Raw genomic sequence first — 26,404 nt, 5'->3', positions numbered from 1 at the left:
TAGTTTGGAAAAACTACTGTAGCTGTCTCTTTTTGAAGAGTAACTACAATTTTTTTTTTAATTAAAGGGAATCTATCACCAGGTTTATGCTACCCCATTTGATAGCAGCATGATGTAGAAGCTGAGCCCCTGATACCAACGATGTATCACTTACTTTACTGCTTGCAGTAGTTTTGATTTAAAAACATCTATATGTGACAGATCTAGCAGTGCTCTGAATGCTGAGCTCTGTATAATTCCACCAACATCATTGTTTGGCAGCTTTCTATGTATACTGTGCATAGGCAGAAACCTAACAATCAGTAGTGGGGGTGTGGTTGGACTACCTGACAGCAGGTTTACTAGTCCTGTAGTGAGAATCTCCTGTTGAAAAAATAGTGATACCATAAAAATTACAGCAAGCAGCCCAGTAAGTGACACATCGCTGGAATCAGGGAATCTGTCCCTACATTATGCTGTTCTTAGATTAGGTAGTAAAAACATGGTGACATTTTCCCTTTAAGTATCATAACAACATTCCAAAGTTATGAATTTTTGTAATATATTTCATTGCCTAATTTTGATTCCTTTTTTTCCCAGAATATTACGCTGCAGTGCTGCTTCAATGGCCAATTTATGCTACTTTAGAAGTGCCTTTCAACTGCGGCTCAGCAAAGATCCACATACTTTATTAAGTCAGTTTGTGTACTGGAATACCCCTATTTGAGCCTTTCTGCTCCCCACCCCTGTAATCAGACAGGGGAATTTCTATACACAAACTGTTTGAATATAATGTGAAGACATTGCAGAGCAGCAGTTGAAAGCAACTTCTAAAAGAACATATCCTGGTCATTAAGACAGCAGTGCAGCATATAACTTTGCAACAGATGGAAGATAACTAAAGTTTACAAATGGTTCTCTCCCAAGAACTACTCTACAGTCTGTGCAGGCTTGATACAACTCTCTACACCATGGGCAAATCATCCAATGCTCCAAAATCCAAAGCACCAGACACTCTCCTCCGATTAATCAATTTATTAAGTTATAGCATACACAGACCAAATAACATGCAACGTTTCGGCCACATAGGGCCTTCGTTAAGCCATAAGGGTACACTTCCTTTCACTTATGGCCTGACAAAGGTCCTATGTGGCTGAAACGTTGCATGTTATTTGCTCTCTGTATGCTGTAACTTAATAAACCAATTGATTAGAGGAAAATGTCTGGTGCCTTGGATTTTGGACCCTTATATAAAAAATGTTTAGGTACTCTTTACAAGATTTTTATCTGGTCCATATGTATTATATTCTAAAATAGTAGTCTTTAACATGTGGGTGTAGAAAAAATAGAGCTCCCAGGGGCCATGGGTGTCAGGGCTTGCTGGGAACGGTCGTTTTTCAGCAGTGAGAACCACAGGTTGGGAACACTGCACTGCACCATTGTATAGTTTCTATAGGACCTCACACCAAACCACAGATGATGCTGAGGGATGCTTGGATATCGAGGAGTCAGGATGCCCCAGAATTGTGCTACCTCACTGCTAATATTGAGAATCCACTGCCCATACAGGTACATAAAGAGTACAGTAAATGTCTGAGACACTCCTACTGTTGCGTGAGGGGCCCAGGAGCTGAACATGGCACCTTGAAGTCAACCGTTAATAGTCGATATTACACCCAGAGCCGAATCCGCAGGATGTGGAACGATACAGTGAGGAAACAGACAGAATCGTCCTTCATTGCTGGAGACCTTAACAGCACCCCGACTCTCAACAGAGGTGAGTATCAGCGGTTGCCGATGTCTTATATACAGTATTACAAGACATTTCATTATGTCTTCCTGGTCCTGGATCCAGAAGACTGACTATTGTTTATCGTCTCCCCCCAGGCACAATGGGAAACCACTTGCTGACAAATCCTGTGTTGCAGAGTCGTGTTGGCAGCAGCCCATACAACACGCTGATCACCGAGTCTGTGGGCTTCAGTCCATCTTCCCCAGGATACAATGCCACTGGTGAGATTGATTACTTGAAGCAAGAACAATTATTTTTTCAGCAATTTATGATTTTTAGAAGGAATTTTTGTAAAATAAAACAAAACTTCACAAAAGTGAACCTAAAAAAAAGTTTTGGGTAGAGATTTTAGCTCTACTCTCTGTCGTTGGACAAGTAAGAATCCTCCTCCCAGGCCTTGCCATAACTCACACCGGCTCCTTCGTTACTCCATTTTTAAGAAATGATTAGTTTTGCAAAGTTAATCAATTGTAAAGTGACACGTAATGTCAGACATCACGACATTGCGACGACCATTACCTTTCAATTCCAGGTGGTCGATACAGGCAGTGAAGGCTTGCATTTCAAATTTACATCTTGGGATGGGGCCAGTTTTATAGAAAATTGAGTCCTTGGCAAAAAGCAAAGTAGGGTCCTCAATATTCTTAACAGCTGTTCTTGTTATATATACATATATATATATATACAGTACAGACCAAAAGTTTGGACACACCTTCTCATTTAAAGATTTTTCTGTATTTTCATGACTATGGAAATTGTACATTCAAACTGAAGGCATCATAACTATGAATTAACACATGTGGAATTATATACTTAACAAAAAAGTGTGAAACAACTGAAAATATGTCTTATATTCTACATTCTTCGAAGTAGCCACCTTCTGCTTTGATGACTGCTTTGCACACTCTTGGCAATCTCTTGATGAGCTTCAAGAGGTAGTCACCGAGAATGGTCTTCCAACAATCTTGAAGGAGTTCCCAGAGATGCTTACCACTTGTTGGCCCTTTTGCCTTCACCCTGCGGTCTAGCTCACCCCAAACCATCTCGATTGGGTTCAGGTCTGGTGACTGTGGAGGCCAGGTCATCTGGCGTAGAACCCCATCACTCTCCTTCTTGGTCAAATAGCCCTTACACAGCCTGGAGGTGTGTTTGGGGTCATTGTCCTGTTGAAAAATAAATGATGGTCCAACTAAGCGCAAACCGGATGGAATAGCATGCCGCTGCAAGATGCTGTGGTAGCCATGCTGGATCAGTATGCCTTCAATTTTGAATAAAACCCCAACAGTGTCACCAGCAAAGCACCCCCACACCATCACACCTCCTCCTCCATGCTTCACAGTGGGAACCAGGCATGTAGAGTCCATCCGTTCACCTTTTCTGCGTCGCACAAAGACATGGTGGTTGGAACCAAAGATCTCAAATTTGGACTCATCAGACCAAAGCACAGATTTCCACTGGTTTAATGTCCATTCCTTGTGTTCTTTAGCCCAAACAAGTCTCTTCTGCTTGTTGCCTGTCCTTAGCAGTGGTTTCCTAGCAGCTATTTTACCATGAATGCCTGCTGCACAAAGTCTCCTCTTAACAGTTGTTGTAGAGATGTGTCTGCTGCTAGAACCCTGTGTGGCATTGACCAAGTCTCTAATCTGAGCTGCTGTTAACCTGCGATTTCTGAAGCTGGTGACTCAGATAAACTTATCCTCAGAAGCAGAGGTGACTCTTGGTCTTCCTTTCCTGGGGCGGTCCTCGTGTGAGCCAGTTTCTTTGTAGCGCTTGATGGTTTTTGCCACTGCACTTGGGGACACTTTCAAAGTTTTCACAATTTTTCGGACTGACTGACCTTCATTTCTTAAAGTAATGATGGCCACTCGTTTTTCTCTACTTAGCTTTACTTTTTCTTGCCATAATACAAATTCTAACAGTCTATTCAGTAGGACTATCAGCTGTGTATCCACCAGCCTTCTGCTCAACACAACTGATGGTCCCAACCCCATTTATAAGGCAAGAAATCCCACTTATTAAACCTGACAGGGCACACCCTTGAAGTGAAAACCATTCCCGGTGACTACCTCTTGAAGCTTATCAAGAGAATGCCAAGAGTGTGCAAAGCAGTCATCAAAGCAAAAGGTGGCTACTTTGAGGAACCTAAAATATAAGACATAATTTCAGTTGTTTCACACTTTTTTGTTAAGTATATAATTCGACATGTGTTAATTCATAGTTTTGATGCGTTCAGTGTGAATGTAAAATTTTCATGGTCATGAAAATACAGAAAAATCTTTAAATGAGAAGGTGTGTCCAAACTTTTGGTCTGTACTGTATATATACACTCACCGGCCACTTTATTAGGTACACCTGTCCAACTTCTTGTTAACACTTAATTTCTAATCAGCCAATCACATGGCGGCAACTCAGTGCATTTAGGCATGTAGACATGGTCAAGACAATCTCCTGCAGTTCAAACCGAGCATCAGTATGGGGAAGAAAGGTGATTTGAGTGCCTTTGAACGTGGCATGGTTGTTGGTGCCAGAAGGGCTGGTCTGAGTATTTCAGAAACTGCTGATCTACTGGGATTTTCACGCACAACCATCTCTAGGGTTTACAGAGAATGGTCCGAAAAAGAAAAAAAATCCAGTGAGCGGCAGTTCTGTGGGCGGAAATGCCTTGTTGATGCCAGAGGTCAGAGGAGAATGGGCAGACTGGTTCGAGCTGATAGAAAGGCAACAGTGACTCAAATCGCCACCCGTTACAACCAAGGTAGGCCTAAGAGCATCTCTGAACCCACAGTGCGTCGAACTTTGAGGCAGATGGGCTACAGCAGCAGAAGACCACACCGGGTACCACTCCTTTCAGCTAAGAACAGGAAACTGAGGCTACAATTTGTACAAGCTCCTCGAAATTGGACAGTAGAAGATTGGAAAAACGTTGCTTGGTCTGATGAGTCTCGATTTCTGCTGCGACATTCGGATGGTAGGGTCAGAATTTGGCGTAAACAACATGAAAGCATGGATCCATCCTGCCTTGTATGGAGCATCTTTGGGATGTGCAGCCGACAAATCTGCGGCAACTGTGTGATGCCATCATGTCAATATGGACCAAAATCTCTGAGGAATGCTTCCAGCACCTTGTTGAATCTATGCCACGAAGAATTGAGGCAGTTCTGAAGGCAAAAGGGGGTCCAACCCGTTACTAGCATGGTGTACCTAATAAAGTGGCCGGTGAGTGTATATATATATATATATATATATATATATATATATATATATATATATATATATATATATATATATATATATATATATATGTATATGTCTAATATATAAAGCTGAATGTGTGTGTGTGTGTATGTATGTATGTGTGTATGTCCGGGATTGCCATCTGCACCGTCGCAGCTACAGCCACAAAATTTTGCACAGTCACACGTCTGGACCCCGAGAGCGTCATAGGCTATGTTGTGAGGCGAAATTTTAACCCCGCGCTTTCCAATTCACCAAACAATTTTGCCCCTATCTACATAATGGGGAAAAAGTGAAAGAAAAAGTGTTGGAGGCAAATTGACAGCTGCCAGATGTGAACAAGGGGGACTTAAAGAATGAGAGCGATGGTGCCAAAGAGTATATACCGTACAGTGGGGCCCCGACATGGGATACTCACCACACACGGGGATATGAACACACACACAAATGCGCCACACACTACCACGTACTTGAACACATATACCACCCTCAGCACACATTTCACCACACATACACCAACCTCGCCACATAAAAGTCGAAACACAAAAGTCACTGCTCAAAACTCGCCACGCGCAAAATTCGCCACATGCAAAACTCGCCACATGCAAAACTCGGCTCACGCAAAACTTGCCACATGCACAAAAGTTGCAACACATGCAAAAGTTGCCTCACACAAAACTTGCACCTACTCAAAACGCACCACACATAAAACTCGCCACGCGCAAAACTCGCCATGCACAAAACTTGCTGCACACAACTTGCTACACTAACCTGTCACATGCAACTCGACACACAAAATGTTGCTACACACATGTTGCCACACAAAATTCATCTAACAAAAGTCGCTACATGCATGTCGCCACACGCAACTCAACACACACAACTTGACACATGAAACTCGCCCTAAAACACACACAAGTCTGGTATTATCCTTCAAAAATAAAAATCTGATTAATAAGCAGACAAACTACAAGAGCAACAAATGTACCATATAGGAAATACGGCAGCTGTCAGTCACATGACCTGTATATGATGTGTATGTGTGAGCTAATATATACTGCCGGGGGGGGGGCTTCCTGTTGGCTGGGGATTTATCAGGCTGCCAATTTAGCTTACAAATACTGAGGTAAAAATACCGACCAAACAACGTGTGAATGAGGTCTAATACAGGAGGAGATCACATACAGGCACATACTATATACAGGAGGAGATGACTTACAGGTATATACTATATACACGAGGAGATGACATACAGGTATATACTATATATACAAGGAGATGACATACAGGTATATACTATATACAGGAGGAGATGACACACGTATATACTATATACAGGAGGAGATGACACACAGGTATATACTATATTAAAGAGGAGATGACACATAGGTATATAGAGGAGGAGATGACATACAGCAGGTATATACTATATACAGGAGATGAAATACAGGTATATACTATATATAGAAGGAGATGATATACAGGTATATACTATATACAGAAGAGATGACATACATGCATATACTATATACAGGAGGAGACGACACATAGGTATATACAATATACAGGAGGAGATGACATACAGCAGGTATACTGTAACTATTTACAGGGGAGATGACATACAGGTATATACTATATACAGGGGAGATGACATACAGGTATATACTATATACAGGAGATGACATACAGGTGTATACTATATAAGGGAGATGACAAACATGTATATACTGAGGAAAATGAGAGGTGTGAGGTAAAAATGAGAGGTGTGAGGTGAAAATGAATAGATGTGAGTGCAAAATGAGAGGTGAGGGAAAATAGTGGAGTGATCGGAAAATGACAGATGTGAGGTCGAAATGACAAGTGTTAGAGGGGAATGAGAGGCGTGAGGGGGGAATGAGAGGAGTGAGGGGGAAAATAAGAGGAGGGGGAAAATGAGAGGTGTGAGGGAGAAAATGAGAGGCGTGATGGGAAAATAAGAGAAGTGAGGTGCTATAACTAACCACAGATATTTACTATGCCCAAGCAACGCCGGGCTCTTCAGCTAGTAGATATATATATATAAGAGTTTTTGGCAAAGCTAGCTCACCGCTTTGAAGAAACAGGAATACATCCAACCTGTTACAGTTCGCATGGAAAACGGATTGGGATAAATCCACACATGTAAAGAAAAACGTTTTGTTTCTCCAGTGATCAGTCCAATGGTAGAGTAAAATATACCTTTTATTTATCCATTAAAAAGTTCCAGATTTCTTCAATAACAGTATTGCATACATTTGATCCCTTACGGGCGACATGTTTCGACACCACATGTGGCTTCCTCCAGGTCCATATATATATATATATATATATATATATATATATATATATATAATGTTTATATAGCGATACATATGTACTTTTTACCCAACTACTGATTCAAAAACAAATAAAACCTACATATCAGTGACCAAATAATAAAACCGCCAAACAATGGCTAAATAATACTTCCATACAGGATCCAAATACTAGTAAAATAATTCTATTTAGTGCCCATGTAACAATATTTCCCACACATATCTGCTACGCAGTCTAAATAATACTGCCATACAATACTGCCTATACAGTGAAAGGGTCTGATGTGGTCAAGGGTGCTGAAGTTTCTCTTTAAAATGGGTTGTCCAGCCTTAGGGAACAAGTCTGCAGTCACTCTGTGTGACTGCAGACTTGTGAATCCTCACATTGGATTCACAAGTATTCTCCGGTGCTGGGAGCGGAAGATAATGCCTCCACCAGTTTGAAATTTGCATACTTCCGGATACATTCCAACTAGACGTGTCCGGCCTCAATCAATACACTTGCGCACTTCTAGTCTGTATGTGATCGCATGTATGTAAATCATATTCTTGTGATAATGCTCCCGGCAGTGAGAATCCTCACAGCAAGTGCGGTGCCCCAGGGTCCTGGTCGTCGCAGTGGTATTGGTTTCCTCTCGGGGAGAGTGATGCTATGTTTGGAGGCAATGAAGGAGAACTCTTTTTCAGGTAACACAATTCATGCAACATGTTCACACTCCAGACTAGAAGGGGGAGCTCTAAGCCTGTTTAAGGTGAACTCCCTTTAAGAACATCCTGATCTGGAGGGAAAGGGTTCAGTTCCTGTCAGAAAGACAGAGGGAAGGGAAGCAGAGGAGCCGTGCAGCCTAAAATGCTACAGCTCTTGGGAAGAGACATTCAGAAGGCAGAACTGTATTGCAGCGAGCATGAAGGAAGTCAGAGCAAAGGAGAGGATACCAGAAGGGGACCAGCCCTGCACAGGCTGCCTCCTTCTGAGGCGCAGAATCCCGGTAGCCGGAACACCGAGGGAGTAAGGACTCTTACGTATGCTTCACTCCAGAGACCGGCAGGACAGTTAATTGCAAGTTACCTGTTCGCACCTACAACCAGGAGGCACGGTGGCACCCCTCAGAGGCCGGGGCGTGCTAGAGTCCCTATAAACAGCCTCAAGCCACCAGTCATACAGGTATTGTCCTATCCAACTATGGGGGACAGAGAGAGAGACATTACATCTGTGAGGACCTTATGTGAAGCCTTAGGCAGTAAGGAACTACAACACTGCAGCACAAGGGAAGGCTACTGATTTCCACCTGGACAAGGGAACTCTGGATTTGCCTCCAAACCAGCCGGACTCTGCCTGCCCTGTGATCTGGTGCCCTGGACTGTGGATGCTGAAGTCTTCAGTAAAGGTAAAGAGACTGCAACCTTGTGTCCTCGTTCTTCTCTGCGCCTCTCACCATCTACACACTGGGAAGGCCTGGGGATATACTTCACCTGTGGGAAGGTATACCATCTAGCTGCCATAACATCACCCCAGCGGACCCCTTAAAGCAGCGTCGGCAGGGGCTGACTGGCCCAGGTGGCAAAGAGGCAAATGCCCCCCGGGCCGCTCCCCCAGCTGCTGTTCAGGGCCGGCTGCCTGGTGGTGGCTACAGCCACACAGCAAATTGTGCGCAGCCATGTCTGCTGTACTGTGACGTGGCCGGCAGCAGACACAGCCGCATCACAGTCAGTGCACACGTCTGCGCTGGGGCCAGGAGCTATGCTTGGCTGTCACCTTGACGGCTGCGCAGCTACTGCTCCCTTCATGTTCTCTATACTTCCAGGTTAGGTGTTGGGCATGCGCAATGGCATCCTCACGCACGCGCCGACATGACCCGGATGCTAGAAGCAGAGAGGCACTGCAGGGGAGTGACTGGTGAGGTAAGTATAAAGAACTTTTTTGTTTTCTTTATAAAATAAATTTAATGGTGGGTAACTGCAAGTGATGAAGTGGGAGGTGTAAGGAGACTGCACATGATGGAATTTGGGGGTTAAAGGAGACTGCACATGATAGAGTGAGGGGGTAAGTGGGGCTGCACATGATGAAGGTTGAGTGGGGCTGTACATGATGGAGTGGGGCTGCACATGATAGTTTAGTGGATAAAGGAGACTGCACATGATGAAGTGGGGAGAGTGGGGCTGTATGATGGAATGGGGCTGCACATGATGATGTGGGGGTAAGGGGGATTGTGCATGATGAAGGGGGAGTGGGGCTGCACATGAAGTGGGGGGTAAGGGGGACTGCACATGATGAAGTGGGGGGTAAGGGGGACTGCACATGATGAAGCGGGGGTTAAAGGGGACTGCATATGATGAAGTGGGGGTAAGGTGATCTGCACATGAAGTGGGGGGTAATGGGGACTGCACATGATAAAGTGGAGTGTAAGATGGACTGCACATGAAGTGGGGGGTAAGGGTGACTGCACATGTTGAAGTGGGGGGTAAGGGGACTGCACATGATGAAGTGGGAGAATGGGACTGCAGGACTGCACATGATGAAATGTGTCTGATGTGGGACTGCTCATGATGAAATGGAAGGGGGATAGGGGGCTGCAAATGATGAAGGGGCACTGCAGATGAAGTGAGGAGGTGATAAGGGACTGCAATGAATGAAGTAAGGGGACTTCAAATTAAAGTGGGGGGACTGCAAAATGATAAATTCAGTGTGAGGGACAGGGGACAGCAATTTAATTGAAGGTGGGGGTGGGGAGAGCAAATGATCAATTGAAGAGGGGGTGGGGAGAGCAAATGATGATCTAGGGGAAGAGCAAATACTTAATTTTAAGGGTGGGGGAGTAAATGATGTATTGAATGTGGGGTAGAGCAGTTAATAATGAATAGAGGGTGAGAGAGAAAGACATGACAATGAATTGGGGCGGGAGGGGCATGTAACTATAATGAATCGGAGTTAGGGTTAGAGTGGTAGGTACATAGTGGGGGGTGTTGAGGATGAAGTGACTGGTAATGAATTGGGGGAAAGAGTACAGGTGCTAATTAATTTATATATTAAATGGGGAAAGTGGCTATTTATAGTTACTGGGTGCACAGTGGTGGATTATAATTTATATTTGGAATGGTCGGTTAATAATAATAATTATAATAATTTTATTTCTATAGTGCCAACACTTTACATTTTAGAGGGGACTTGTACAGACAATGGACATTAAGCATAACAATAAACACATAGATCAACAGATACCAAAAGGAATGAGGGCCCTACTCGCAAGCTTACAATCTATGAGGTTGCATAATAACCAATTATATATTGTTTGTGGGTGCACCTCTGTATTCAGATGTCTAGTGTACACCATGTTCCAAATTATTATGCAAATTGGATTTAAGTGTCATTAAGATTTAATTGTTTTGTTTTTCAAATAAACTCGTGGATGGTATTGTGTCTCAGGGCTCAATGGATCACTTAAATCAATCTTAAACACATGTGATCATTAGTTTTCCAGGTGATTCTAATTAAAGGAAAACTACTTAAAAATGATGTTCCACATTATTAAGCAGACCACAGGTTTCAAGCAATATGGGAAATAAAAAGGATCTCTCTGCTGCTGAAAAGCATTAAATAGTGCAATGCCTTGGTCAAGGTATGAAAACATTAGATATTTCACGCAAACTTAAGAGTAGGGTTGAGCGAAACGGGTCGATCATTTTCAAAAGTCGCCGACTTTTGGCTAAGTCGGCGTCTCATGAAACCCGATCCGACCCCTGTGCTTGTCGGCCATGCGGTACGCGACTTTCGCGCCAAAGTCGCGTTTCAATGACGCGAAAAGCGCCATTTCTCAGCCAATGAAGGTGAACGCAGAGTGTGGGCAGCGTGATGACATAGATCCTGGTCCCCACCATCTTAGAGAAGGGCATTGCAGTGATTGGCTTGCTGTCTGCGGCGTCACAGGGGCTATAAAGGGGCGTTCCCGCCGACCGCCATCTTACTGCTGCTGATCTGAGCTTAGGGACAGGTTGCTGCCGCTTCGTCAGAAGCAGGGAGAGCGTTAGGCAGGGTCCACTAACCACCAAACCGCTTGTGCTGCAGCGATTTCCACTGTCCAACACCACCTTCGGTGTGCAGGGACTGTGGAAGCTATTTTTTTTTTTTTTTCCCCTCAGCGCTGTAGCTCATTGGGCTGCCCTAGAAGGCTCCGTGATAGCTGTATTGCTGTGTGTACGCCACTGTGGAAACCAACTGCTTTTTTCAAAGCACATATCCTCTTGTTCCTTCCTTTCTGCACAGCTATCTTTTTTGTTTGTCCACACTTTTTATTTAATTTGTGCATCAGTCCACTCCTATTGCTGCCTGCCATACCTGGCTTAGATTACTGCAGGGAGATAGTAATTGTAGGACAGTCCCTGTTTTTTTTTTTTTTTTTTTTTGTGGGAGATTAAGATTTGCATTTCTGCTACAGTGCCATCCCTGTGTGTGCCATCTCTCACTGAGTGGGCCATAGAAAGCCTATTTATTTTTTCCGTGATTTGTGTTCTAAATTCTACCTCAACACAAAAACACTACATCAGTCAGTGGGAGAAAAATATTGGCCTCAGTCAGGGCTTGTGTGCCACTCCTGTGTGTGCCATCTCTCATTCAGTGGGCTATAGAAAGCCTATTTATTTATTTATTTTTTTTAATATTATTTGGTTTCTAAAGTCTCCCTGAAAAAAAAAAAAAAACCTAAAAAAACAGTGGGAGAGTAATATTGCCCTTTCAGCTTGTGTGCCAGTCTTGACTCCTGGGTGTGCCACCTCTCTCCCTCTCATTCAGTGGGCCATAGAAAGCCTATTTATTTATTTTTTTTAAATATTATTGGGTTTCTAAAGTCTCCCTTAAAAAACAAAAAATACATAAAAAAACAGTGGGAGAGTAATATTGCCCTTTCAGCTTGTGTGCCAGGCTTGACTCCTGGGTGTGCCACCTCTCTCTCTCATTCAGTGGGCCATAGAAAGGCTATTTTTTTTTTGGTTTTTTTAATATTATTTGGTTTCTAAAGTCTCCCTGAAAAAAAAAAAAAAACATAAAAAAACAGTGGGAGAGTAATATTGCCCTTTCAGCTTGTGTGCCAGTCTTGACTCCTGGGTGTGCCACCTCTCTCCCTCTCATTCAGTGGGCCATAGAAAGCCTATTTATTTATTTTTTTAAATATTATTGGGTTTCTAAAGTCTCCCTTAAAAAACAAAAAATACATAAAAAAACAGTGGGAGAGTAATATTGCCCTTTCAGCTTGTGTGCCAGGCTTGACTCCTGGGTGTGCCACCTCTCTCCCTCTCATTCAGTGGGCCATAGAAAGCCTATTTATTTTTTTTTTTAAATATTATTGGGTTTCTAAAGTCTCCCTTAAAAAACAAAAAATACATAAAAAAACAGTGGGAGAGTAATATTGCCCTTTCAGCTTGTGTGCCAGTCTTGACTCCTGGGTGTGCCACCTCTCTCCCTCTCATTCAGTGGGCCATAGAAAGCCTATTTATTTTTTTTTTTAAATATTATTGGGTTTCTAAAGTCTCCCTTAAAAAACAAAAAATACATAAAAAAACAGTGGGAGAGTAATATTGCCCTTTCAGCTTGTGTGCCAGGCTTGACTCCTGGGTGTGCCACCTCTCTCCCTCTCATTCAGTGGGCCATAGAAAGCCTATTTATTTATTTTTTTAAATATTATTGGGTTTCTAAAGTCTCCCTTAAAAAACAAAAAATACATAAAAAAACAGTGGGAGAGTAATATTGCCCTTTCAGCTTGTGTGCCAGTCTTGACTCCTGGGTGTGCCACCTCTCTCCCTCTCATTCAGTGGGCCATAGAAAGCCTATTTTTTTTTTTTTTAAATATTATTGGGTTTCTAAAGTCTCCCTTAAAAAAAAACAAAATACATAAAAAAACAGTGGGAGAGTAATATTGCCCTTTCAGCTTGTGTGCCAGTCTTGACTCCTGGGTGTGCCACCTCTCTCTCTCATTCAGTGGGCCATAGAAAGGCTATTTTTTTTTTTGTTTTTTTTAATATTATTTGGTTTCTAAAGTCTCCCTGAAAAAAAAAAAAAAACATAAAAAAACAGTGGGAGAGTAATATTGCCCTTTCAGCTTGTGTGCCAGTCTTGACTCCTGGGTGTGCCACCTCTCTCCCTCTCATTCAGTGGGCCATAGAAAGCCTATTTATTTTATTTTTTAAATATTATTGGGTTTCTAAAGTCTCCCTTAAAAAACAAAAAATACATAAAAAAACAGTGGGAGAGTAATATTGCCCTTTCAGCTTGTGTGCCAGTCTTGACTCCTGGGTGTGCCACCTCTCTCCCTCTCATTCAGTGGGCCATAGAAAGCCTATTTATTTTTTTTTTTAAATATTATTGGGTTTCTAAAGTCTCCCTTAAAAAACAAAAAATACATAAAAAAACAGTGGGAGAGTAATATTGCCCTTTCAGCTTGTGTGCCAGGCTTGACTCCTGGGTGTGCCACCTCTCTCCCTCTCATTCAGTGGGCCATAGAAAGCCTATTTATTTTTTTTTTAAAATATTATTGGGTTTCTAAAGTCTCCCTTAAAAAACAAAAAATACATAAAAAAACAGTGGGAGAGTAATATTGCCCTTTCAGCTTGTGTGCCAGGCTTGACTCCTGGGTGTGCCACCTCTCTCCCTCTCATTCAGTGGGCCATAGAAAGCCTATTTATTTTTTTTTTTAAATATTATTGGGTTTCTAAAGTCTCCCTTAAAAAACAAAAAATACATAAAAAAACAGTGGGAGAGTAATATTGCCCTTTCAGCTTGTGTGCCAGGCTTGACTCCTGGGTGTGCCACCTCTCTCCCTCTCATTCAGTGGGCCATAGAAAGCCTATTTATTTTTTTTTAAAAATATTATTGGGTTTCTAAAGTCTCCCTTAAAAAACAAAAAATACATAAAAAAACAGTGGGAGAGTAATATTGCCCTTTCAGCTTGTGTGCCAGTCTTGACTCCTGGGTGTGCCACCTCTCTCTCTCATTCAGTGGGCCATAGAAAGCCTATTTTTTTTTTTTTTTAATATTATTTGGTTTCTAAAGTCTCCCTGAGAAAAAAAAAAAAATAAATTAGGTGGGAGATTAATATTGACATTAGTGCTTGAGTGACAGTCCTGCGTGTGTGTCATCTCTGTGATTTTGTGCCACAGAAAACAGAGTGTGTAACATTGTGCCTGATTTTCCTTGTGGTCTCACCAACCTGTTAAGGGATATTGAAATCATACTGAAGTTATAGCTCACCGTGTAAGTTGTTTGACAGCAACAAATAAAGTTACTTTGGTTAAGATTTTAAAACAATGAGGAAGTCTGGTGCAAGAGGTCGTCGTGGGCGTTCATTGTCAGCTGGTAATGATGGTAGTGGTAGTGGAGCATCAGGTGGTCGTGGGGATAAAAATATTCCACCTAAGTCTGGAGCTGTGGAGCCAGTTTCGTCGTCAGGCTACACAAGGCCTCGAACGCTCTCTTTTCTGGGAGTAGGAAAACCGCTTTTAAAGGCGGAGCAGCAACAGCAAGTTTTGGCTTACATTGCAGACTCAGCCTCTAGCTCTTTTGCCTCCTCTTCCGAAACTGGTAAATGTAAAAGCAGCGCGTCGCTTGTGGATGTTCACGGTCAGGGACAAGTCGCTTCCTTGTCCTCCTCAGCAAAAACTACAACAAGAGAGAAGGATGCAGCAGGCGACACAACGGGTCACTCCATGGAGCTCTTTACACATACCGTCCCTGGCTTAGAAAGTGAAACATTTAACAGGCCATGCCCATTACAAGTATATTCTGACATGGAGTGCACTGATGCACAGCCACAGCCAGAGTACTATGCTGCTCCTTTGACTCAGACCACCACATTGCCCTCTCAGGGTACAGATCCACAATCAGACCCTGATGAGACTATGTTGCCCCGCCACGAACGCTATACCACCGACCGACACAGTGACACAGACGAAGTTGCACACGAGCTCGAAGAGGAGGTAATAGATGACCCAGTTATTGACCCCGATTGGCAGCCATTGGGGGAACAGGGTGCAGGCGGCAGTAGTTCAGAAGCGGAGGTGGAGGAGGGGCCGCAGCAGGCATCAACATCGCAACAGGTTCCATCTGCCGGGCCCGTATCTGGCCCAAAACGCGTGTCAAAGCCAAAACCTGTTGGAGCACAGCGTTGCCATCCGGTTAAAGCTCAGTCTGCAATCCCTGAAAAGGGATCCGAGTCTAGGAAGAGTGCAGTCTGGCATTTTTTTAAACAACATCCAACTGATCAGCGCAAAGTCATCTGTCAAAAATGTTCAACTAGCTTAAGCAGAGGTCAGAATCTGAAAAGTCTAAATACTAGTTGCATGCATAGACACTTAACCACCATGCATTTTCAAGCCTGGACTAACTACCAAACGTCCCTCAAGGTTGTAGCACCCTCGGCCAATGAAGCTAGTCAGCAACGCAACATCCCTTCCGTCACTGTAAGGCCACCATTTTCCGCACCACCGGCAGTATCTGTGCAGGTTTCTTTGCCAGCCAAAAGCAGTCAGGGTCAGGGAATCACCAGTTTTGTAGGAGGAAATATTGCATCTAGGGCACCGGCGGAAACAATACCGTCTCCAACCGTCTCTCAGTCTGCCATGTACACCGGCACACCCGAAAGTTCCACGATCTCCAGCTCTCCAGTCCAGCTCACCCTACATGAGACTCTGGTTAGAAAAAGGAAGTACTTATCCTCGCATCCGCGTACACAGTGTTTTAACGCCCACATAGCTAGACTAATCTCGTTAGAGATGATGCCCTACCGGTTAGTTGAAAGCGAAGCTTTCAAAGCCCTGATGGAGTACGCTGAACCACGATACGAGCTACCCAGTCGACACTTTTTTTCCAGAAAAGCCATCCCAGCCCTGCACCAGCATGTTAAACAGCGCATCGTCCATGCACTCAGGCAATCTGTGAGTACAAAGGTGCACCTGACTACAGATGCATGGACCAGTAGGCATGGCCAGGGACGTTATGTGTCCATCACGGCACACTGGGTGAATGTGGTGGATGCAGGGTCCACAGGCGACATCAATTTAGGGACAGTTGTGCCTAGCCCACGGTCTAGGAAACAGTTGGCTGTAGGCGTTCGCACCCCCTCCTCCTCCTCCTCCTCGTCCTCCTGCAGAAGCTACAGCTCTTCCACAGAACGCAGTCTGCCAACCACTCCATCGGCAGATGACACTGTTGCACACCAGTTGTCCCATTATGGGCCAGCTACTGCCAAGCGTCAGCAGGCTGTATTGGCTATGAAGTGCTTGGGCGACAACAGACACACCGCGGAAGTTCTGTCCGAGTTCTTGCAACAAGAAACGCAGTCGTGGCTGGGCACAGTAGATCTTGAGGCAGGCAAGGTAGTGAGTGATAACGGAAGGAATTTCATGGCTGCCATCTCCCTTTCCCAACTGAAACACATTCCTTGCCTGGCTCACACCTTAAACCTGGTGGTGCAGTGCTTATTGAAAACTTATCCTGGGTTCTCCGACCTGCTCCTCAAAGTGCGTGCACTTTGCTCACATATCCGACGTTCGCCTGTACACGCCAGCCGTATGCAGACCTATCAGCGGTCTTTGAACCTTCCCCAGCATCGCCTAATCATAGACGTTGCAACAAGGTGGAACTCAACACTGCACATGCTTCAGAGACTGTGCGAACAGAGGCGTGCTGTTATTTATTTGTGGGAGGATACACGGGCAGGCAGTAGGATGGCAGACATGGAGTTGTCAGGTGTGCAGTGGTCTAAGATACAAGACATGTGTCAAGTCCTTCAGTGTTTTGAGGAATGCACACGGCTGGTTAGTGCAGACAACGCCGTAATAAGCATGAGCATCCCCCTAATGCGTCTGCTGATGCAAAGTTTGACGCACATAAAGGAGCAGGCGTCTGCACCAGAGGAAGAGGAAAGCCTTGATGACAGTCAGCCATTGTCTGGTCAGGGCAGTGTACAGGACGAGGTAGCGGGCGAAGAGGAGGTGGAGGACGAGGAGGATGATGGGGATGAGTATATTTTTAATGCCGAACCTTTCCCGGGGGCACAGGAAATTGGTTGCGTGTCACGGCCGGGTTCTGGTTTTTTGAGGGACACAAGTGACGTAGATTTGCCTGCAACTGCCCCTCAACCAATCACAACCGGAGATTTGACAACTGGAACTTTGGCCCACATGGCGGATTATGCCTTACGTATCCTAAAAAGGGACACACGCATTACGAAAATGATGAACGATGACGATTACTGGTTGGCCTGCCTCCTTGATCCACGCTATAAAGGCAAATTGCAAAATATTATGCCACATGAGAACTTGGAACTAATATTAGCAACTGGAGCGCCCCCACACCGCCGCAGGGCCGAGGGGTACCCGGAGCCGGGCCTCTAGGTCTCAGTCCTGGGGTTGTCACGGTGACTAGACCCGGTCCGTGGCCCTGTCTGTCAATGGGGGACGTCCGGTGCAATAAGTGGTGTGGTAACGGTGCAGGTCGCGGTAAATAACGAGGACACCAGTTTGCAGTCTCTTTACCTCTTTACTGAAGATGTTGGAGACCTCAGTCCAGAGCGCTGTTAACTGGGTTTTCAGAGACCGGCCGGTCCAACGACACATCAGGAGTTCTCCTCACAGGTGGGAATCAGTATCTACCTTCTAGCGCTGTGTGTTGTAGTTCTTCCCTGCTGAGCTCCCGGGATAGTCCTCACAACTGTTTCTTTCTGTCTCTACTGTTCGTTCTCCGTCCTCCAGGTGATATGGTAGGACGCACCCGTATGACGGGGTAGGCCTGGAGTTCTTCCGGGACTCTAGAGTCGCCCCTCTCCCACAGCTGCCTCCGTTGTCTGCTTAGGTGTTAAGTGAGACAGCCAACCTGTAATTAGCTGTCCTGCCGTGGTTTGCAATGTACTTAAAGTCTCTTACTTGCTCGGCGTTCCGGCCACCGATTGTTTGCGCCTCAGCAAGGTGCTGCCTCTTTCAACAAAACCCCTGCTGGTATTCTCCTTTTCTGTATTCCCGTTGTTTGCTGGTTAGTTCTGCTCTGAGGAGTCTGCCAGGATCCCCATCCCTGACAGGTCCTCTCACTAGCTCTTCCCAGCTACTTCTCTCTGTCTTCCTGTCCAACCCCCAGTTTTACCAGAGTTGTGAGGAGTGGCCTACTAGATAGGACCACCCCCCCTGGTGGCCGGAGTGTGAAGTGTGGTGAGAATGTACCTGGTCAGAGAAACTCCTTAGTGCAATCAGACGTACCATAGCTCCCCATAGTGGCGGAGCCACAGTACTGCAACAACCAGGACTCTGGGGTGCTGCACTCCCCCCCGGTTAAATCCAGTACTCCGGGACTGGGAAAACAAGAACAATAATACATGTTAACAGGAAACACACAAACTTTTGAAATAGCATAACAATTGAACATAACAATGCTTCCCTTTACGGGAGGTGAGGATTCTTGAACGTTGCAAAAGTTAGGTCATGCACAGTTTATGACTCTCAGTTCAGTGGTTGAAACAGCGGGGACCCCGGGTAAACAAAGGGGTCCCCCTTATGAAAGTTTTTGAGCAATTCACTGTCCATTTTAACAACCTGTAACAAAAAGATATGCATACAAACATTTTTAATGAAATAGCAGCCCTTATCAATACCTCCACATTTTGTAGCGGAGGGGAGTTTGGTTCTGTGTGCTGCGTGTGGACCTTCGCAGCGCAGGGGTTGCTATTGGCCTAACAGGGCCCGCTATGCTTGCTACCGCTGGTGTAGTGCGCTGTCTTCTAACTACACTTCTAGTGAGTCTGGGTAGCACTGGCAGGTTGGGGCTCTCAGAGCTGCTGCTATCAACAGTGGGTACGGCAGGCTCACTGATAGCAGAGGGAGGATTTGCCGGTTCAACGGTTGGCATGGCTTCTTCAGGCAAGGCTTGTTGAGGTTGCGGGGCCGGATGATCTGGTTCCACCATTGTTTCTGGCGGGTCCGGCTGTTCAAACATTACAACAGGTACCGCAACGGCTTGGTTTATCAGAGTCCAGGACTGGGGAAAGTCACCAAGGACAGTATGGAACATTTTCTCCTTTTCCACCGGCGGGGAGATTTCTGGGGCCGTGCCCCTCTCTTTCAATTTATCGGGGCAGACCTTAAGGTGATCCCTGGATACCGCTGTCGAGGTCTCCCCTTTGTCCTTGCTGATGAGACAGACCTTAGTGTTGTCGAAGTCGGATGGCAAGATGGTATACGGTTCCGCTTCCCATTGGTCATCGAGCTTGTGTAACCTCCTCTTTCGTTTAAGCACTTGCTCACCAGGTGACAGGGGAATCGCAGGAGCGTGTTGGTTGTAGTCCCTTTCTTGCCTCTGCCTAGCCTGGGCGAGACTTCTCTCCACACACTCTTGCACTTCGCGGTACCTTCGCTGCCTTTCTGCATCCCAATCCGCATCCGGCGAGGTATCTTCGGGTACTAGGACCCCCATGTCCAGATCAACGGGTAACCGACTAGACCTTCCTCGCATCAGGTACGCTGGAGTACAGTTGGTGGAACTTACTGGGATGTGGTTGTACATATCCACCAAGTCAGGCAACTTTGTCGGCCACAGATTCCGTTCCTCCACAGGCAAGGTCTTCAATAAATCGATTACTACCTGGTTCATCTTCTCGCACATCCCGTTGGTTTGAGGGTGGTACGGTGTAGTTCTGATCTTCTTACACCCGTACAACTGGCAGAATTCTTGGAATACTTCTGCTTCAAAGGCAGGTCCCTGGTCGGTCAGTACCTTCTCTGGGTAGCCATGGGGCCTACAAAAGTGCTGCTGGAAGGCCCTGGCGGCAGTCTTGGCCGTTAGATCTTTAACAGGCACAACCACCAGAAACCTGGAGTAGTGGTCCACGATGGTAAGGGCGTAGATATAGCCCGACCGGCTAGGTGTCAGCTTCACATGATCCAGCGCGACCAGTTCAAGCGGCCGTTTGGTGATGATAGGCCGCAGGGGGGCCCGTTGGCTGTCACGGTCCTTTCTGCGCAGACTACATGGACCACAGTCCCGACACCACTTCTCAATGGTTCTCTTCATGCCAATCCAATAGAACCTCCCTCGGAGTAGCTTCTCCAGCTTCTTCCATCCGAAGTGTCCGGCTCCATCATGGTAGGCTCCCAGAACCATGGGCGCATCTCGCCTTGGCACCACTATCTGCCACACCAATTCATGAGTACGTGGGTCGATGCTCCTCCTGCACAGCTTGCCATCATGGATAAACAGCTTGCTTCTTCCCTTCCACAGCTGTTGGGTTTCTTGTGGATCATCTGGGCCAGGGTGCAACCCAGCCTGCGTCAAGAGCTCCTTCACCTGACGGACCGCGGGGTCACTATCCTGGGTTTCTGCCCATCCGTGGTGGGGCAGGGGATTCAGCGTGGCATCCGGTTGGTTCTTGTGCCTGTTCTTCACATGGTGAGAGCTCTGAGTGGCTTTGGGGCGATGGAAGGCAGGCAGCTCCACCTCTTCAAGTGCCTCCGGGTCTTCTCCCACTTCTGGTAAATTGGGCATTCGGGACAAAGCATCGGCATTGGCATTCTGGTGCCCTGCCCGATATTTGATGGTGAAGTCATAGTTGGACAGCCGGGCCATCCACCGCTGTTCCAAGGCCCCGAGTTTGGCGGTATCCAGATGCGTTAGCGGATTGTTGTCCGTGAAGACGGTGAATTTCGCGGAAGCCAGGTAGTGCTTAAACCTCTCCGTCACTGCCCAGACAAGGGCAAGGAATTCCAGTTTGAAGGAACTGTAGTTGTCAGGGTTCCTTTCCGTGGGACGGAGTTTCCTGCTGGCGTAAGCGATCACTCTTTCCTTGCCGTTCTGGACCTGAGACAGCACGGCTCCTAGTCCCACATTACTGGCATCTGTGTACAGCACAAACGGTTGGTCGTATTCGGGGTAAGCCAGTACCTCTTCCCCCGTCAGCGCCGACTTCAAGCAGGTGAAGGATTCCTCCAGCTCTTCGTTCCAATCAAAGGGGGTTTTCCTCCCCTTGGTCTTCTTTGGTTGGCCCACCAGCAGATTTTGCAAGGGTGCGGCCTTCTTGGTGAAATCCTTAATGAATCTCCGGTAGTAACCTACCAACCCGAGGAACTGCCGGACTTCGTGGAGGTCACTAGGCTTTGGCCAGTCCTGGATCACTGTGACCTTGTCGGGGTCTGGGGCCACTCCTTCAGCGCTCACCACATGGCCCAGGTACTGCACTTTAGGTTTCAGCAGATGACACTTGGACGGTTTCACTTTTAGGCCGAATTTGGACAAGGCTTCAAACACCTCGGCCAGGTGCTTCAGATGGTCTTCGTAGGTTTTAGAGAAGACTATGACGTCATCCAGATATAGCAGCACGGTTTCAAAGTTCAGGTGTCCCAGGCAGCTCTCCATCATCCTCTGGAACGTTCCGGGAGCATTGCACAATCCGAAGGGCATGTAGTTGAACTCACAGAGGCCCATTGGCGTCGTGAAGGCCGTCTTTTCCTTATCCGCCTCCGCCACAGGAACCTGCCAGTACCCACTGGTGAGATCTAAGGTAGAGAAATAGTTAGCAGATTTTAAAGCAGCCAGAGACTCCTCTATCCTGGGCAGTGGGTATGCGTCCTTATGTGTAATGCGATTCAACTGTCTGTAATCAACACACATCCTCATTGTACCATCTTTCTTTTTAACAAGGACTAACGGAGCCGCCCAGGGGCTACAGCTGTCTCTCACCACCCCAGCCTCCTTCATTTCCCGCAACATGTCCTTGGCACACTGGTAATGAGCTGGGGGTACAGGGCGATATCTCTCTTTTATGGGTCGATGATCTCCCGTGGGGATGTGATGTTGGATCCCTTTCACCTGCCCAAAATCTGAGGGGTGTTTGCTGAATACCTGTTCGTACTCGTGTACCACCCTGTAAGCCCCCTGTATTTGATGAGATGGGGTAGAGTCAGTGCCCACATGCAATTCCCGACACCAATCTTTCGAGTGCTCTGCAGAACCTTTGTTCTCCGCCACGTTTGACGGGCCCAAGGGTTCAGGTGTCTGTATTACACTATTATTGACAGTGAACAGTTTGGCGAGCGTAGTATACTTGGTTAGGTGGACCTCTTCCTCCCCACAATTGAGGACACGTACAGGCACTCTCCCCTGTCGGACGTCTACCACCCCCCGGGCTGTCAGAACAGTAGGCCTATTGTCTGAATATACAGGTTCTACCAAGGCCTGGTAGTCCTTACCCCTGAGGCCTATGGCTGCTCGACACCATATTAACATTTCACTCTTGGGAGGTATCGCGATGGGGTTTGAATCACTTACAGTGACACGACCAATCTCACCACCAGTCAGCTCTACCTGCTGTCTCTGCATCAGAGCTCTGATTTCCTTCTGCAGGGCACGTTGCTCACTGTGGCCAGCGTTTTCTGCCACCTGTTGCAACAAAACAATCACTTCTGCAAGACAATTTTCTATAACATTAGTACCAAGAGTCATCATGGGATTACATTCTCGACGATCAATATCTACAATCACAATCCCTTGGGCTTTCAATTCCACCCGCCCCACTTTGATGGTGACCTCCTTATACCCCACTTGTGGCAATGGCTGACCATTACTGGCGATTATGGTGAAATCATCATCAGGGCCACGAGTAATATCAGCGTCCTCCCAATACCGTTTGTAGAGCACGTAAGGTATAGTCGTCACCTGAGAACCGGTGTCCAGCAAAGCATTCAAGGGGATTCCATCAATCACTACAGGGAGAACTGGTCGTCCTCCAATATACTTGGTTCTCCAATGCTGCGGGCCTGACCGTCCTACTCCTGGGGGTTGGCCCTTTGCCCCAGGGGTTGCTCGTTTAAAGGACAGTACCTTGCAAGATGGCCCACCTGGTGACAGCGGCGGCAGATGGGTCGTCCATCCTGGTGGAAGCGATCGTCGGGCCGGCTCCTGGTCGGCGGAGTCCTCCTCTGTCGCATCCAAGGGACATCCTCCGGGCTGGAAGCCAACTGGATCTTCTCTTTGGGGGCCTCCTGTAGGGACTGCACCGTCCGGGCCAGGGCAGCAACGCTCTTGGTTAGCTCTTGCATCTGGAGACGAAGTCCTGCAGGGGAGTCGTCCTCGAAGCTCTGGGCGTCGGCCTCCGTGACAACTGGGGTATCCGATGCCACCTCCTGGTGGTATGTGAGAGCGGGGCGCCTGGGTGGTACTGCGCGGCTGGGCTGTCGCTCCTGCAATGCCTGGATAGCTTTATCTTTAAACTGCGCAAAAGTCAAGTCTGGATTTTGCATGGCCAGAAAGTGCAATTGGCCCCGCTGGTGACTGCACAGGAGCCCCTCAATGAACCGCTCCTTCAGGATTTTATCTTCATCCTGCATGCTGCCGGGGTCACTCTGCTTAATGGCCCGCATTGCTTCCTGGAGATTAAGGGCATAGTCCCGCAAGCTATCCTGTGACTTTTGTTTGCATCCATAAAAAGTCAGTTTAATCTCTGTAGCAGTGCGAGTGTCAAAGGTGGCTTTAAGCTTGGCAAAAATCTGTTGTGCAGTTCCTTTATCCTCAGCGGGCCAGGATTTCAATTCCCTCAGAGCCGCCCCAAAGAGTTGGCCGGTTATCATATGGACCTTCTGGGGCTCGGTTAGGGGATAGAACTCGAGCAGGCTGCAGAGCCCTTCTTTAAAGTCAGTGAACGTATGCGCCTCCCCAGAGTATCGTGGGAGCCAGGCCGCTCCGGGCAGGTAGGGCATGGAGAAGGGCATTATGGCTTTTGCATTAGCGGCAGTGTCCGACTGGCTGATGGGGGCAGCGGGTTCTGCGGCAGTCAGTGGTGGTATTAGGGCCGCGGCTTCGCCCGCTGCGGGGACCGGAGCTGCCCCTGCGTCCGCGGCTGCGACCGCCACCTCCTCTCCTCCCGACTCGGACATGGCCGTCCCTTCCTCCCACTAACCTGCTGGAGGTTGGAGTTCCTCTTCCGGGATTGGCGCCTCACCGCGCTTTCCGTTCCGCGCTTCTTTTGGCTGATCCCGCCCACGTAGCTAAGGCTCCTCCCTCCGCGCGCGGCAATGGCGAATTTTGGCGGCAAATGGCACAGCACAGTCTTTTCAATAAAGTACAGTCCAAGCACAATAAATCACAGTCTCTAGGCACCCATGACCTGATTCTTCAGGCTTAAGTAGATCCTGTTCGTGACGCCAAGTTGGAGCGCCCCCACACCGCCGCAGGGCCGAGGGGTACCCGGAGCCGGGCCTCTAGGTCTCAGTCCTGGGGTTGTCACGGTGACTAGACCCGGTCCGTGGCCCTGTCTGTCAATGGGGGACGTCCGGTGCAATAAGTGGTGTGGTAACGGTGCAGGTCGCGGTAAATAACGAGGACACCAGTTTGCAGTCTCTTTACCTCTTTACTGAAGATGTTGGAGACCTCAGTCCAGAGCGCTGTTAACTGGGTTTTCAGAGACCGGCCGGTCCAACGACACATCAGGAGTTCTCCTCACAGGTGGGAATCAGTATCTACCTTCTAGCGCTGTGTGTTGTAGTTCTTCCCTGCTGAGCTCCCGGGATAGTCCTCACAACTGTTTCTTTCTGTCTCTACTGTTCGTTCTCCGTCCTCCAGGTGATATGGTAGGACGCACCCGTATGACGGGGTAGGCCTGGAGTTCTTCCGGGACTCTAGAGTCGCCCCTCTCCCACAGCTGCCTCCGTTGTCTGCTTAGGTGTTAAGTGAGACAGCCAACCTGTAATTAGCTGTCCTGCCGTGGTTTGCAATGTACTTAAAGTCTCTTACTTGCTCGGCGTTCCGGCCACCGATTGTTTGCGCCTCAGCAAGGTGCTGCCTCTTTCAACAAAACCCCTGCTGGTATTCTCCTTTTCTGTATTCCCGTTGTTTGCTGGTTAGTTCTGCTCTGAGGAGTCTGCCAGGATCCCCATCCCTGACAGGTCCTCTCACTAGCTCTTCCCAGCTACTTCTCTCTGTCTTCCTGTCCAACCCCCAGTTTTACCAGAGTTGTGAGGAGTGGCCTACTAGATAGGACCACCCCCCCTGGTGGCCGGAGTGTGAAGTGTGGTGAGAATGTACCTGGTCAGAGAAACTCCTTAGTGCAATCAGACGTACCATAGCTCCCCATAGTGGCGGAGCCACAGTACTGCAACAACCAGGACTCTGGGGTGCTGCACAACCAAACAATCAACTCTTGTTGACCGTTTGCTTCAGGCATTCCCAGCACACAGCGCACGTGATCGTTCTCACACGAGCTCCAGGGGGCAGCAGACTAGGAGTGTTAGGGGTGCACACATCAGAAGTGGCGTTGGACAGAGGGGTTTTCTGACCAGGTTGTGGAGTGATTTTGCTATGACCGCAGACAGGACAGGTACTGCTGCATCAATTGAAAGTGACAGGAGACAACATTTGTCCAGTATGGTTACTAACTATTTTTCATCCCTTATCGATGTTCTCCCTCAACCGTCATTCCCATTTGATTACTGGGCCTCCAAATTAGACACCTGGCCAGAATTGGCAGAATATGCATTGCAGGAGCTTGCTTGCCCGGCAGCAAGTGTCCTATCAGAAAGAGTATTCAGTGCTGCAGGTTCAATATTAACCGAAAAAAGGACTCGTCTGGCTACCCAAAATGTTGACGATCTAACATTCATTAAAATGAACCACAACTGGATTTCGAAATCTTTTGCCCCACCTTGCCCGGCCGACACCTAGCTTTCCTATGAAAGGCTCTTGCCTGTGAATTACTTTTCTAATGTCTAATTTGCTGCAGCTGATTGTACAGCATACGACATGTTTACACCTCCCTAAATGGCCAAACTCCCCACACGGGGCCGTGGTATCGCGACTTGGCGCAAGCACCCGTGAGACTGCTGTTTGTCTGAAGAGGTGGGTGTGCTCGCTTTTGGTTGACGGCATTGCTACTGGGTCCCTCATAGTACAATGTAGTGTCTCTGGCGGTGGTGGTGCGCACCCAACGTCAGACACACCGTTGTAACATGAGGGGCCCTGGGGCGGTCCCGCCGGCCTCTAGAGAGTTCCCCCCGTACCCCAGCTCAAAATGTGCTCTACCACATGCAAAATTATGTCGCACAGCTCCAC

The 26,404-nt window shown here is 47.1% G+C and overlaps 1 protein-coding gene across 3 annotated transcripts in view; it reads left to right on the top strand.

Annotated features, from left to right (window-relative positions):
• The window catches only part of ADGRL1 (adhesion G protein-coupled receptor L1), a 526,256-nt gene that overhangs the window by 476,549 nt on the left and 23,303 nt on the right, over nucleotides 1-26,404 (top strand). For all 3 annotated transcript variants that reach the window (XM_077262603.1, XM_077262602.1, XM_077262604.1), the window contains 2 exons: nucleotides 1,549-1,756; nucleotides 1,867-1,992. In XM_077262603.1, the coding sequence (XP_077118718.1) occupies nucleotides 1,549-1,756; nucleotides 1,867-1,992 (334 nt within the window). The remainder of the gene's footprint in view (nucleotides 1-1,548; nucleotides 1,757-1,866; nucleotides 1,993-26,404) is intronic.

The sequence above is a fragment of the Ranitomeya variabilis genome, chromosome 5 (assembly GCF_051348905.1).
Source record: "Ranitomeya variabilis isolate aRanVar5 chromosome 5, aRanVar5.hap1, whole genome shotgun sequence".
NCBI lineage: Eukaryota > Metazoa > Chordata > Amphibia > Anura > Dendrobatidae > Ranitomeya > Ranitomeya variabilis.
This window is presented reverse-complemented; position numbering and strand designations above follow the sequence as displayed.